We start from the raw sequence: 12041 nt of genomic DNA on the forward strand, positions 1-12041 counted from the left end.
GGCTGTGAATATTCCCATCGTTTCTCCATAGCAGTGCTGGTTACACCCCAGGTGCTGCTGCTGTATATGAAACAAGTGCACCGGTAGGTCGCTCCAAAACACCAATTTTCTGAAAGTAAATCTGCATTTAGGAGAAAAGATGCAGTCAGTGGACCTCATTTTGGAATTCAGGCGCACGGTCTGCCGTTTCGTACAGTTAGCAAGCAGCCACACAACACCAGCCTCCATCTGACTGCATTAAAAGCCACAATACCTGAAATAAAAGGCAGCCTTTAGGGTTCAAGTGTAAACTACTTGTGCGTGCATTTGTTACAAATGTCAGTGCAGTGGTGCTGTGTCTGATGATGGCATAAATTCAGGGCAGGAGCCTGGATCATGACAAGAGTCCAAAATTCTGCACAGCAAATCAGGGCCAGGCTCTGGGCAGGAGGACGCCTTGCCTCCCGCCACCCTTTTCACCCAGGAACTTTCTCCTCCTGAATGCTTTCCCGGCAACAAATAAAAGTGCTTTCTCACCTATTAAACAGGAGTTGCCCAGGAGATTTCTGGAGTACCTGCATCCAACAGCTTCAGCGCCCTGCCAGCCCCTGTGCCCAGGGCTGCTGCAGGTGGTGGAGCGAAGGAAGAGCCCCAGCCACCCACCTGCCCTGCGATGTCTCATGGCCATTAGATGCTAACAGCTTCCCACATCTCTGACTAATGATGTGGTTTAGTTTTGTCCTCTTGGGGTACTAACTTCCCTCTAAGCTGGCTGTTTGCTGGAACTCCCTGATTTAATTCTGCAAAAAGACTTCATGAGTGGATTAAGAGAAATGTTGCCCTTCAAAGCACCCCTGGTGCGCTAACAGGGAAGGATCTACTGATTTGAAAATACCCAGATAAATAAATAAAGGGCAGCAATTAAAGTGAAACGGGTACCCAGCTGACGAGATGAAAAAGCCTGAGGATCACAGCACGGCTTCAAGTGAGGTAAGAAGGTGTAATTGGCACTACGGAGGTGAGCCTGCAGCTTACGGTGGGATGGTGTGTGCAGAGCTCCTCGCTGCAGCACAAACACTGCAGCCCGCTCACAGGACCCTTCACTCCTTTTGTAGTTGGAAAGCAAGGACATTTGGTGATATTTGGGCTCAGCCATGGCCGGTGAAAGAGGAGAGAGTGGTAGGGGAGCTGACTAGGGGGCAAGTGAGCTGGGGTGGGCAGCTTGGTGTTTGTGGAAGTGCTCTCTGCTCCCAAAGCTCCCTCGGCATGTAGAAACCTTGGGTGGACTGCACCCACGTTTTGGATACCACAGAGAGATCACTCGTGCATCCCACCAAAGGGGCTGGGTATCCAAAAAGCAGTCTTATGCATAGTACAGTGGGATTCGTACTGCTCCCAGGGAGCTCGGGGCCGTGATCCTGACCTGCAGGCAGCGGTGTCTGACCTGACAGCACAGAAGTGCTGCCTGATGCTCATGCCCAATGCATGGCACAGATGTGGAAACGTGCACTTCCCAGCCTGCAGCCAAGCCCTGCTGTCTGCTGGCCGTCACGAGGCTGCCCACAGCACCACCACGCCTTGCTGGGAGGGAAGCAGTCAGCTGAGGTCCATTTGGTAAAAAAAAAAACACCTCCTGTATTTATTCATTTAGATCCTTTTAAATGCTGTAAGGCCACACAAGAATTACAGTCACCACAGGGCCTTATTTCCTCATATAGGTATTTGAGACCCAAATATTCTCTCTGAATTTCCTTCCGTGTTTAGCAGTGAATGTCACATGCGTGCAGCTGGCTCCCTTACTCCCAGTTATTGCTTAAATATACATAAATATGCAAAGTGTAGGCAAATATTTACAGACGAGAAGTGTTGGCTTTTTTAATTAACTAGTGTTTCATACAGTTACAAAACAAAACATGACATTTCAGCAGTAACTAAGACCAAGAAAATTAAAAATCGACTCCCTTACTTTCTTCTCGCTCCTAACAACTGACACTGGGGCCAAGTAAAAGGTGGCAAATCCAGAAATGGGAAAATGAAAAGCTTCTTCATGCAGCACAGTAATGAAACCTTGGCTCTTCCCTCCACAACGCATTGTGGATGCCAAAATGCAGCAGGATTAGAAGGGCGAGGGATTTGGGCAGACAGTACGAGTGACCAGAGCCACAGTAGTTATGCAAGGTCTTTAAAAAAAAGACCGATCTTTATTAGGAACTAAATCTTTGTGACCAAACCCCAGCTTGATGTCTCTCATGAGCAATACCCACGGGGTGAGCAGAGTGCCTGGAGCACAGGACTCATCAGAGATCCAGCCAGACTTTTCTTCCTAACCGTGGCACACTAGCAATATGCAGCAGGCCACAGCTCCAGAGCACGTCATCCTGAGACATATCTGGGGACAAGATTCCAACAGAATAATTTGCAGGGGGTCTAAAGGTGTCTGTCCTAATCAAACAAACAAAACCCAACCAAGTAATTAATAGGTTTCTGAGCAAACACAAAGGCCACCAGGCAAATATCATCAGCATTACTGCAATGTACAGCTCTTTGCAAAGCATCAAAGCAATTCCTGATGGCACAATCAATACAAAAGAGATTGCAAGTCAAAAAAGAAACAGGAAAAAAAAAAAAAAAGCTGCTCCTCAAGAACAAAGGAAATGCCCAACTCCAAACACCTGTTCTCCTTTTTTCATTGTAAAATGCTGTAGAAGTGCAAGCCAGCAATTTAAATGAGAAACAAACAAACAAACAAAAAGATCAGAATCAACATAACAAATATTAGCACTTATCAAAAATGCGGCAGACAACAGTGTCTGCTGGCAAACCTCTAAATAATTCATGACCAATGCAAAGGAACCAATCTTGGGAATAAGCGGTGCTAAAACAGTGGAGGAACCAATTTCTCCATGACCTAGAAGGGAAACCCAACTCCAAAATATTTGAGGCACTGTTTTTAAAGCTCAGATCCAGCAAAAGGCATCATTTAAGAGCCAAGTGTGTCCGGAGGAGCATCCTTGGTTAAGCAGGAGCAGCAGCCCGGCTCCAGCCGCGTCGTTATCCTGTTAGGGATGACAGAGACAAACTGGCAAGGGAAAATGAGGGCTGACGCTCGCCTTGCTTTATAGGATGAGAAAGGGCCTTGATTTAGGGCGGCAAGCGGTGCTGAACCGCACCATCCCCACAAAGAGGGATTGATGGGGAAATCCAGCAGGAGCGGTGGGCAGCAGCCCTGCAGGACCATGGTGTGGGGAAGGAGCACGAGGCCGGGAAAGATAAAACCAAAATGTTTAACACAGAGATGGAGAAATGCTAAAAAAAGCTAAATGAGAAGTACGTGGGAGTGTGGTGGAGAAGCCAGGAGTCACAGTCCCGCACAGCATGTGATGGCATCAAAACACGGGGCTTTTAAAGCCCTTTTTGTCTGCCTTCTGGCTTTTTGAGCCACAAATATGCTCTTGGGTAACATAGTCAAGTTTATTTCCGCCACCACGAAGGCTACAAGCTGATTTATTTTGTATTTTTTCCCACCACCAGTCAAGGCATTTTATTTTTTCCCACCACGTCCAACCTTTTCCTTCAGCCCCACAGGCCCCGTGACCCCACCACCTCCCTGGGCGACCCATCCCAACACCCACCCGCTATTTCCGACAAAAAACATCCCCAAATTCCCAACCCCGTCCCAAGGCGAGGCGATGGGGGCACACTTTGGGGATCAGAACCCCAAAGAGCGGCACCCAGGCTCCCCTTATGGCGCGCCACAAGAACACCACCTCGCCAAAACAGACATTTGTTTTTCGATTTATTTTTATTATTTCCACACTCCACTTGCCCCATGAGGAAGGGGCAGCGCAGGGGCTGAGGGATGGGGTGCAGGAGGCCGCTGAGGCGTCTGCAGGGGCTGTGGGCACCGTCCCCATGTCCCTCCCCCCCCCGCCTCAGTGCAGCCCCCTCAGGCCGCGTGCGCGCGCGCCCCCTGCAGCCCGCTCCGTGCTCGCGCACCGCTCCCCCCTCCCCTTTCTCCCCCCCTCCCTCCACACTGCGCATGCGCAACGTGCACCCCGTCCCCCCTCCTTTCCCTCCGCGCCGGCAGGGGGCGCTGCGGGCCCGCGCGGAGGGGCCGGAAGCGGAAGTAGAAGCGGAAGCGGGGCGCCGCTTCCGGCAGTCGCGGCTGAGTCACTGGGGCCGCGCCGCCGCCGCCGCCGCCTCAGCAGGGCCCCGCCGCCGCCGCCGCCGCCATGCCGCTGGAGAACCTGGAGGAGGAGGGGCTGCCCAAAAACCCCGACCTGCGCATCGCGCAGCTCCGCTTCCTGCTCAGCCTCCGGCCCCGGGCGCCCGACCCCGCCGCGAGGGACGAGCTGATGGCGGCCGTGAGGCTGCACGGTGCGTAAGGGCCTGGGCCGGCGGGGAGCGGCCTGCGGGGCGGGCTGAGGGGCTGTGTGATGGCCTGAGGGGCGGGCTGACGTCGGTCTTCTGGTCTGTATGTCTGTCTGACAGCCTAACGGACGGTGTGAGGGGCAGTCTGACGGTCTGTCGGTCTGTCTGATGGCCTCCCCGTCCGTCTGGCAGCCCGTCGGTGTCTCTGACGGTCTGTGGGTCTGTCTGACGGTCTGTCTGTTGGTCTGTAGGTCTGTCTGACGGCCTAATGGATGGTCTGATGGTCTATCAGTCTGTGATGGCCTCCTGGTCTATCTGATGGCCTGAGGGTCTGTCTGATGGGCTGCCCGTCTACTTGATTGTCTATCTCACAGCGTGTTGGTCTGTCCAACGGCCTCCTGGTCTGTGTGATGGCCTGAGGATCAGCCTGACAGCCTGTCCCTCTGTCTGATGGTCCATCTGACAATGTGTCGGTCTGTCCAATGACCTCCCGGTCTATCTGACGGCTTCCCAGCCTGTCCAGTAGCCTTTTGGTCTGTCTTACGCACTGACACCCTGTTGCTCTGTCTGTGGGTCTGTCAGTCTGTCTGATGGGCTATCTGACAGCCTGCCTGTCTGTCTGACAGTCTGTGGGTCTGTCAGTCTGTCTGCCCATTTGCCAGCCAGCCAGGGGGTGGATATGTAGTAGCAGGAGGTGGGTGGGGAGATCCCTGGGGTGGCCTTGGGGCTCTGTGTGTCTGTGTGCTCACAGCCCGCCTGGAGGGCACCACCAGCCCCCAACGTGGGCAGCCCAACAGCAGCAGGGAGGATTGGGGTGCTGTCAGGAGAAGGGTCCAGGGGGTTTGGAGGCATCAGTGGGGTGCCCGTTCCTGGTTTTCAGTGCTGTCAGTGGGGTGCTGGTGGTGTAGGAGGCAGGAGCTGTGCCTGGGGTGTGCTGAGGGTTCAATAAATGGTAAGGGAAGTGCTGAGTGGGAGAGGCGTAAAAGCAGCCCTGGTAGGAAGGATCAGAACAAACAACCAGGAGAGGCAAGGCCCGCTGAAGCGTCTCGGTAACGTGCAGCTGGCTGTGTGGAGTTAACAGGTACCTGGCTGCAGAAAGAGCCCAGCTGGCACTGGTGAGCTGCTGTGGTGTCCCTCAGTGCCCTGCTGCACAAACGCACCTGTCGCAGCAGGCAGTAACAAACCTCCTGGCTTTTCTTTCAGACATGGCTCCGTATTACGAAGCGCTCTGCAAGTCTCTTGAGTGGCAGGTAGACACGGAGCTGCTGAACAAGATGAAGAAAGCTAACGAGGAGGAGTTGAAACGTCTCGATAACGAATTAGAGGATGCTGAAAAGATCCTGGGGGAGAGTGAAATCCGAGATGCCATGATGGCCAAAGCTGAGTACCTGTGCAGGATCGGGGACAAGGTTGGTTCCTGGCATAGGCTTTATGGCTTCACATTTGGTTTGGCAGTGTGGTTTCTCTGTGAGTGGGAGATGGAAGAGGGGGTATTGAAACGTAAATTACTAAGTAACAAACAAGCAGGCTATTAAAACATTTTTTCTTGAAAAAGGATACATTTATTTTCCATTTGTAGATTTTAGTTTTCATTTACCTTGTGTCTTTAGGCTTTCCTAAGTTAGTTACACAATGCAACTTAATTTCAAGTTACAGTCTTGATTGCTGTAGTCCTCAGAGTTAAAAAAGCCATTCCTCATACATTTTTTAACTTTCTATTTGAACTTTGATTCTTTAAGATTATTCAGAATACGCAGCCTTAAAGTTCTGTGTGAAACTGCCAGGCCTGTCCCTGGAAGACAATGCATGTACATTTGACAGATGTTTTGCAATGAATCCAGCTGCGTTTCAAGTTCTTATCCTGTGAAATGCTTTGCTAGGAGGGAGCTCTGACTGCCTTCCGCAAGACTTACGACAAAACCGTGGCGCTGGGACATCGCCTGGATATCGTGTTCTATCTCCTCAGAATTGGCTTGTTCTACATGGACAACGACCTCATCACGCGGAACATCGAAAAGGCCAAAAGGTATGGTTTGGGCTGGGGGACTGCTCAGAGGAACTGTGGCAGAAGCAATGGAAGGTGAACACCTCCCCATCACACAATGACAACAGCTGGTTGACAGACAGAGTCACAGAGTAACGGGCAGTGTTACCTTGTACTACAGAGCTTCCTAGACCATAGATTTTTATGAAGGGGAAGAGGAAAAAAAAAAGTTAATATTTCTATTTCAGTTATTTTCTAGCAGCTGCCTTGGTTTGAAGCTGTACCCCCCACTGCTCTGTTCTGTAGCTGTTAGAAAACAGCTTGGGGTGTGATTCCCCTGCACAACAAAGCGCAGTGCAGGAACTCCAGCTGAACTCAGCTGATGCCAGCGCCATCCAGCTGGGCTGATAAAATGCCAGGGTCTCCTCTAGAGCGAGAGCCCAGCGTCAGCACGGCGTGCCTTGGTGCAGCTGTCCTTCCCCCATTTCCACTGCTAGCTGCTCCCTCTCTGTTCTCAACATTTCACGTTTCACTGGTTCTTGTAGCAAGCTGCAGCTTCCATTGTGTGCTGGTGCCTTGGGAGGTGATGTTAGAGGTCTTCCCCGTTACACTGCTCCTTGGGCATTGATTTTCTCGTGCACTGCCTTCTGAACAGATTTTGTCTTGGCCTGTGCTCTTGCTTCTGGCCACATTGATTTCATGTTAATGAGATGCCTGAAAGTTTGGCTGTTACAATTTCTTTCTGTGCTGCAAGTTGGGCAGCTTTGATTTTAGCAGTGGAAGTATGTTGCCATGGTTGAGGTTGGCAGTAATGTTTGTGTGTGCATCTCAGAAGGCTGTTGTCTGAACTTTAGAAGCTGTAAACTTTTTAAAGTTGAGACGTGCACTGTGCAAAAGCAGCTGGCTTCTCCTGCCCCCAGGAAGTGTCGTTGCTGCCCCTGACAGATGTATGAGGCCTCGTCTGTTTCAGCAAGTTGTGCCATAAAGTAGATTATTCTTGCTCAAATCACAGTGTCAGTTGACTCACTGTCCTTGTTTCATATAACTTATTCCATAATATATTTACATAAGTAATTTTTCTTTTTTCTTCTCTCTTTTAAGTCTAATAGAAGAAGGCGGGGACTGGGATAGGAGAAATCGTCTAAAAGTGTACCAGGGTCTGTACTGTGTAGCTATTCGAGATTTCAAACAGGCAGCGGAGCTCTTCCTCGACACAGTTTCAACGTTTACGTCCTATGAACTTATGGATTACAAAACGTTTGTAACATACACTGTCTACGTCAGCATGATTGCATTAGACAGGCCTGACCTTAGGGAAAAGGTAAGCATGGGTTCAAGCAAACCCAGCCTTTCTTCCTATCTCCATGCTGCAAGTAATAGTATTTAAATGTGGTTTTTCTTTTTTCTGCTTTCAGGTTATTAAAGGAGCAGAGATTCTGGAAGTGTTACATAGTTTGCCTGCTGTACGACAGTATCTCTTCTCCCTTTACGAATGCAGTTATGCAGCCTTTTTCCAGTCACTAGGTAAGTTGTTTCTTACAACAGTATTTCAGGTGCTACACTTGCTCGTTTCAGATCATTCACAACTTCTGTGGAGTAGCTACAGTCTAGATCTAGAGCTACTTTATGCAGAAAACAAAAAATCTTTCTTTTAAAAAGTGACCTGAAATTTGTTGCTAATTTAAAAATAAATCTTCACATACAGTGAGCCGTACGAAAGGTCACATCTGATTATTTTCAAATTCTTTTCCACCTAGCTATGGAGCACCATCTTATGTGAAAAACCAGGCCAAGTGGGAAAGTTTTGAAAGTTTGATCTTTGAAATAAATTACAGGCCTTATAAAGACACCGAAATCTCAGACTGTAAAAGAAATTACATGTGAAGTTTTCATTGCTATTGTTACCAGTGCTACTACCAGGCTTTCTGGTCTGGCTTGTGTGTAAAAGGGTGACACTTAAGAAAGTCTTTTCAGAAAACTTTCTCCGTTCTTGGCAATTCTTTTATTTAGAATAGAAGAAAATCAGGTATTTAGAAAGAGCAAAAAACAACCCTTCATTTTGTGGAAGACGAGGCCTGATGAGATTAAAATGAAGGCCAGTGTTTTTCTATTGCTGGTCTTGCCCCAAGCTGAGAACTAAGTGTCAGCAGGAGAAAAAGTCATAGTTCCTAGAAATCCCTGTAAGTAACTTACCTGTAACCAGACAGTTAATCTTACTTGATTACCTAGCTTTGGGTAAGAATGTTTCTTCAGGTAGATACACACCAACGACTGCTTGCATCTCAGCACCACGTTACACCAACGTGGCTGCAGGCTTCAGCTCTCACTTCTAGCGAGGTGATTCCCCTGCAGTACACGAGAGAGCTGCTGACATCCTAGAAGTATTCTGTGCTGACAAATTAGCTGTGCCACAATATTGTTTGCATCTTCCTGCTGCTTCTGGTTCTACAACTAATACAGTTTTACACAGTTATTTATGCATAGTGTAGAATACTTTTCATACTCAGAAGTATGCAAGAATGCAATGTTGTTTTGATCACACGGATTATTTATTAACTGGTCTTATATATATTTAATTTACCTAAACGATATTTTACATTTCTTACAGATTAGAAATTGATTTTTTTCTTCTTTTTCCTCCTTCCAGCTATTGTAGAGCAAGAGATGAAAAAAGATTGGCTGTTTGCACCTCACTATCGATACTATGTACGGGAAATGAGAATCCATGCATACAGCCAGCTCCTTGAGTCTTACCGGTCGTTGACATTAGGATACATGGCAGAAGCATTTGGAGTCAGCGTAGAATTCATAGATCAGTAAGTTGTTTAGCTTTTTACGTTTATAAAGATCTCACTTTACACATTTTAATTATTTATAATGATCTCATGAATAAAAATCTTTGTTTTACTTTGACTGTAAACCTGCCAAGTTAAGTTTTGCCAAGCTCTTCCTTCCATAGCAACATAAGTGAATCTTGTTTCAGTAAAGAAAATAGTTTGAGAGCAGTCTCTCCTGACAACTCTTCCAGTACTTTCATTCTGAAGGCCATTTGAGAAACTAGTCTTTAACTAGTAGCTTTGTTCTTTATACTGATATTTCTGTGGACCTTCATAAGCCATGAAACTTAATATTTTAGAAGACAGCTTGGTTCACAGATATGCCAAAGTAAATATTTCAACTTTAGGGAATGATGTATTTTATCTACCGTACACGTCTCTTTCATTTAGAAAATGCTTGCTTTCTGGTACGTGAGCAGGATGTGATGTTTTTCACTTAAATCAGACATACATTGCAGTCTCAGTTTCCAATTCCTTTTCTAGGGTAAAAAAGGGAAAGTCAGATTTAGATCAGATGAGAACTAATGTGAAGTGAGTTACTTTAGATGAGAACTATTGTGAAGTGAGAGATTGTCTTTTACCTTGATTATGTATGTGAAACGCTTTGTTTCAAATGCTTTCACAGGAATCATTCTTCTTTCATAAAGACATTTCAGATTTTCTAACATAGAAAAGCGTTACAGAAATATGAGTACTACTTGAAATATTCAGAAATGAATTAATAGGTTTTTCAAGAGAAACCAAATACCATTCAATTCAGAGGTAAATGTTTAAGTCACACTAGCTTCTTGTTAATTTAGTATTAGTTGTAATTTGTCTTACTATATATCCCAGAAATTTTGTCTGTTTACATCAATGTGCTGTGAGCCACCAGTTGATTATAGTATATTTTAAAGGTATTTAAAAGTATTAAAAAGTATAGCATATTTATACAAGTCTATTTAGAACTACTAGAAAATAAGAAACTACTAAGGGACCTTTAAAATGAATTGACTGGTGTGAAGATATTTACAGGATAAATTCTGAATATGTGTGTTATGTGACTGTTGCCTTTGAATTTGAGCAGTAATTGATGCTAAGCTAAATGAGTCTCACTTTAACTCGAGTGAGATTTTGGCCTGAGAATAAAATATTAAGACATTTTGTATTCAGCTTGCTGTAGTGACCGTTCTTGTTTCATGTCCAAGCACTAATAAGATTAGGGTGTGTAAGCTACCTTATGAAAATACATAGGTTGTTGCTTCAGAAATAGTGTGATGCCAGTGTTGTTTTGTCAGCAAGCTATCAATGTAGCAGGTTCTGTGCTGCTAGGCTGCAGTTCCGTGGTGAAGTATCATTTAACCAACTTTTTTTCTCTTTTCTTAGGGAGCTTTCAAGATTTATTGCAGCTGGGCGATTACACTGCAAAATAGACAAAGTAAATGAGATTGTAGAAACTAACAGGTACGTTATCAATTCCTAGAAATCATATTTCACACCCCATTTGAATTCTGTATGTTTTGATCACACTTAACTACATAAATGGAAGTTTCTTCGTGTAAAACATGATCTCGAATCTAAACACTTTTTTTTTCTCACAATTTTTAGGCCTGATAGCAAGAATTGGCAGTACCAAGAAACCATCAAGAAAGGAGATTTGCTGCTAAACAGAGTTCAGAAACTTTCCAGAGTAATTAATATGTAATTTTTGTAATGCGAGGGAATGCAAAATGTAGATGTTTAAAACATTTTGGTGGTATCCTATAAATATATTGTATAACTTGGTATACTGTAGGTTAAAAAAAAACTAGCAGGAGAGGTAGTGTTTTTACTTTCCACTTCATTATGTAAGCGATGTTCTGTTTGGGTGTACGGTCCCAGTTCATTTATTAAATGTATGATACAATTGATCTCTTGGAATATATTTTGTTCCTTTACTTTCCTGCCTATAGAGTCAGTGTTCAATATTTAATAGCAAAGCAAGGTCAAGATGTGAACAGAAAGAACTAATGGCAATCCTACAGTTGTGTTTTTAAGACTTCTGTATTCGAATCAAAAATGAAAAACAGTTGCATAATAATAGCCAAAAATTGTAGTTGAGCTTGAATGCTATCCAGACAGTGTGAATTCTTGCTATGAGAAGATTACAGTGTAAGGGAAAAGGAATAAGGATGCAAATGACTGGTAGAGCACTAATACAACCATGAAAACCATAAAGGCTATAATTTTGGGAACACCTTGAACTAAAACAGCCTCTCCCTTACCGTGGCATTTTAGCTGTTGAAAAGAAAGCTAGCCCATTAGCAAAGCATTACATTTGAAATTACTTCCTCAGAGATCTGCAGCTGTCACAAGATACTACTGCAGGTTAAGGCAATTGATCAAATACTGTAGAGGGTTATGGTTTCATTCTTGACAGGTGCTAAGGAATAAATATAGTTTTGTCTTTTTTGTCTGCCTCCAATAAATTAATTCTAGCAAGGATCTTAGTGTTATCTAGGAAAATGCTAATTGCACTAGAGAATTTTTAAAGACCCCCTTTCAGAAAGATTTTGACTTGTCTCAGTCATTTTATGATCTGAGCCTAGTCCTGTGAAGGAGGAACTAGGAGGAACCTGCAGGGCTTCTTAACAAAATTTTTTAGGCAAGAGCTGGCAGGAAATACTCACAGCAATTTTACCTGAAGAATTTTAAGGCTCTTGGCAGCAGTTTGGCCTCTCAGCCATGTCAAATAATGGACGGTCATAGAGAAAGGCAACACCTGCTGGAGTCCACAGCTGGATACACAGCAAGAGCAGCTACTTACATTGCTCTCCTGAAAGACGAAAAAGTGATCATCTGCTACATAGTCAGGCTTTTTTCAAATAGGAGGAGTTCTGGGAGGTCCAGGG

General features: G+C 45.5%; 1 protein-coding gene across 1 annotated transcript; it reads left to right on the forward strand.

The window, feature by feature from the left end:
- The first annotated feature begins 4104 nt into the window (after positions 1 to 4104).
- On the forward strand, positions 4105 to 11060 carry PSMD6 (proteasome 26S subunit, non-ATPase 6). The gene is made up of 8 exons (XM_084530900.1): positions 4105 to 4356; positions 5554 to 5759; positions 6231 to 6376; positions 7436 to 7655; positions 7750 to 7858; positions 8982 to 9150; positions 10537 to 10614; positions 10759 to 11060. The coding sequence occupies exons 1-8, from the start codon at positions 4212 to 4214 to the stop codon at positions 10853 to 10855; spliced, it is 1170 nt and encodes a 389-aa protein (XP_084387026.1). The 5' UTR covers positions 4105 to 4211; the 3' UTR covers positions 10856 to 11060.
- The last annotated feature ends 981 nt before the right edge of the window (positions 11061 to 12041 follow it).

Source organism: Aythya ferina (genome assembly GCF_964211825.1).
Source record: "Aythya ferina genome assembly, chromosome: 10".
Lineage (NCBI taxonomy): Eukaryota > Metazoa > Chordata > Aves > Anseriformes > Anatidae > Aythya > Aythya ferina.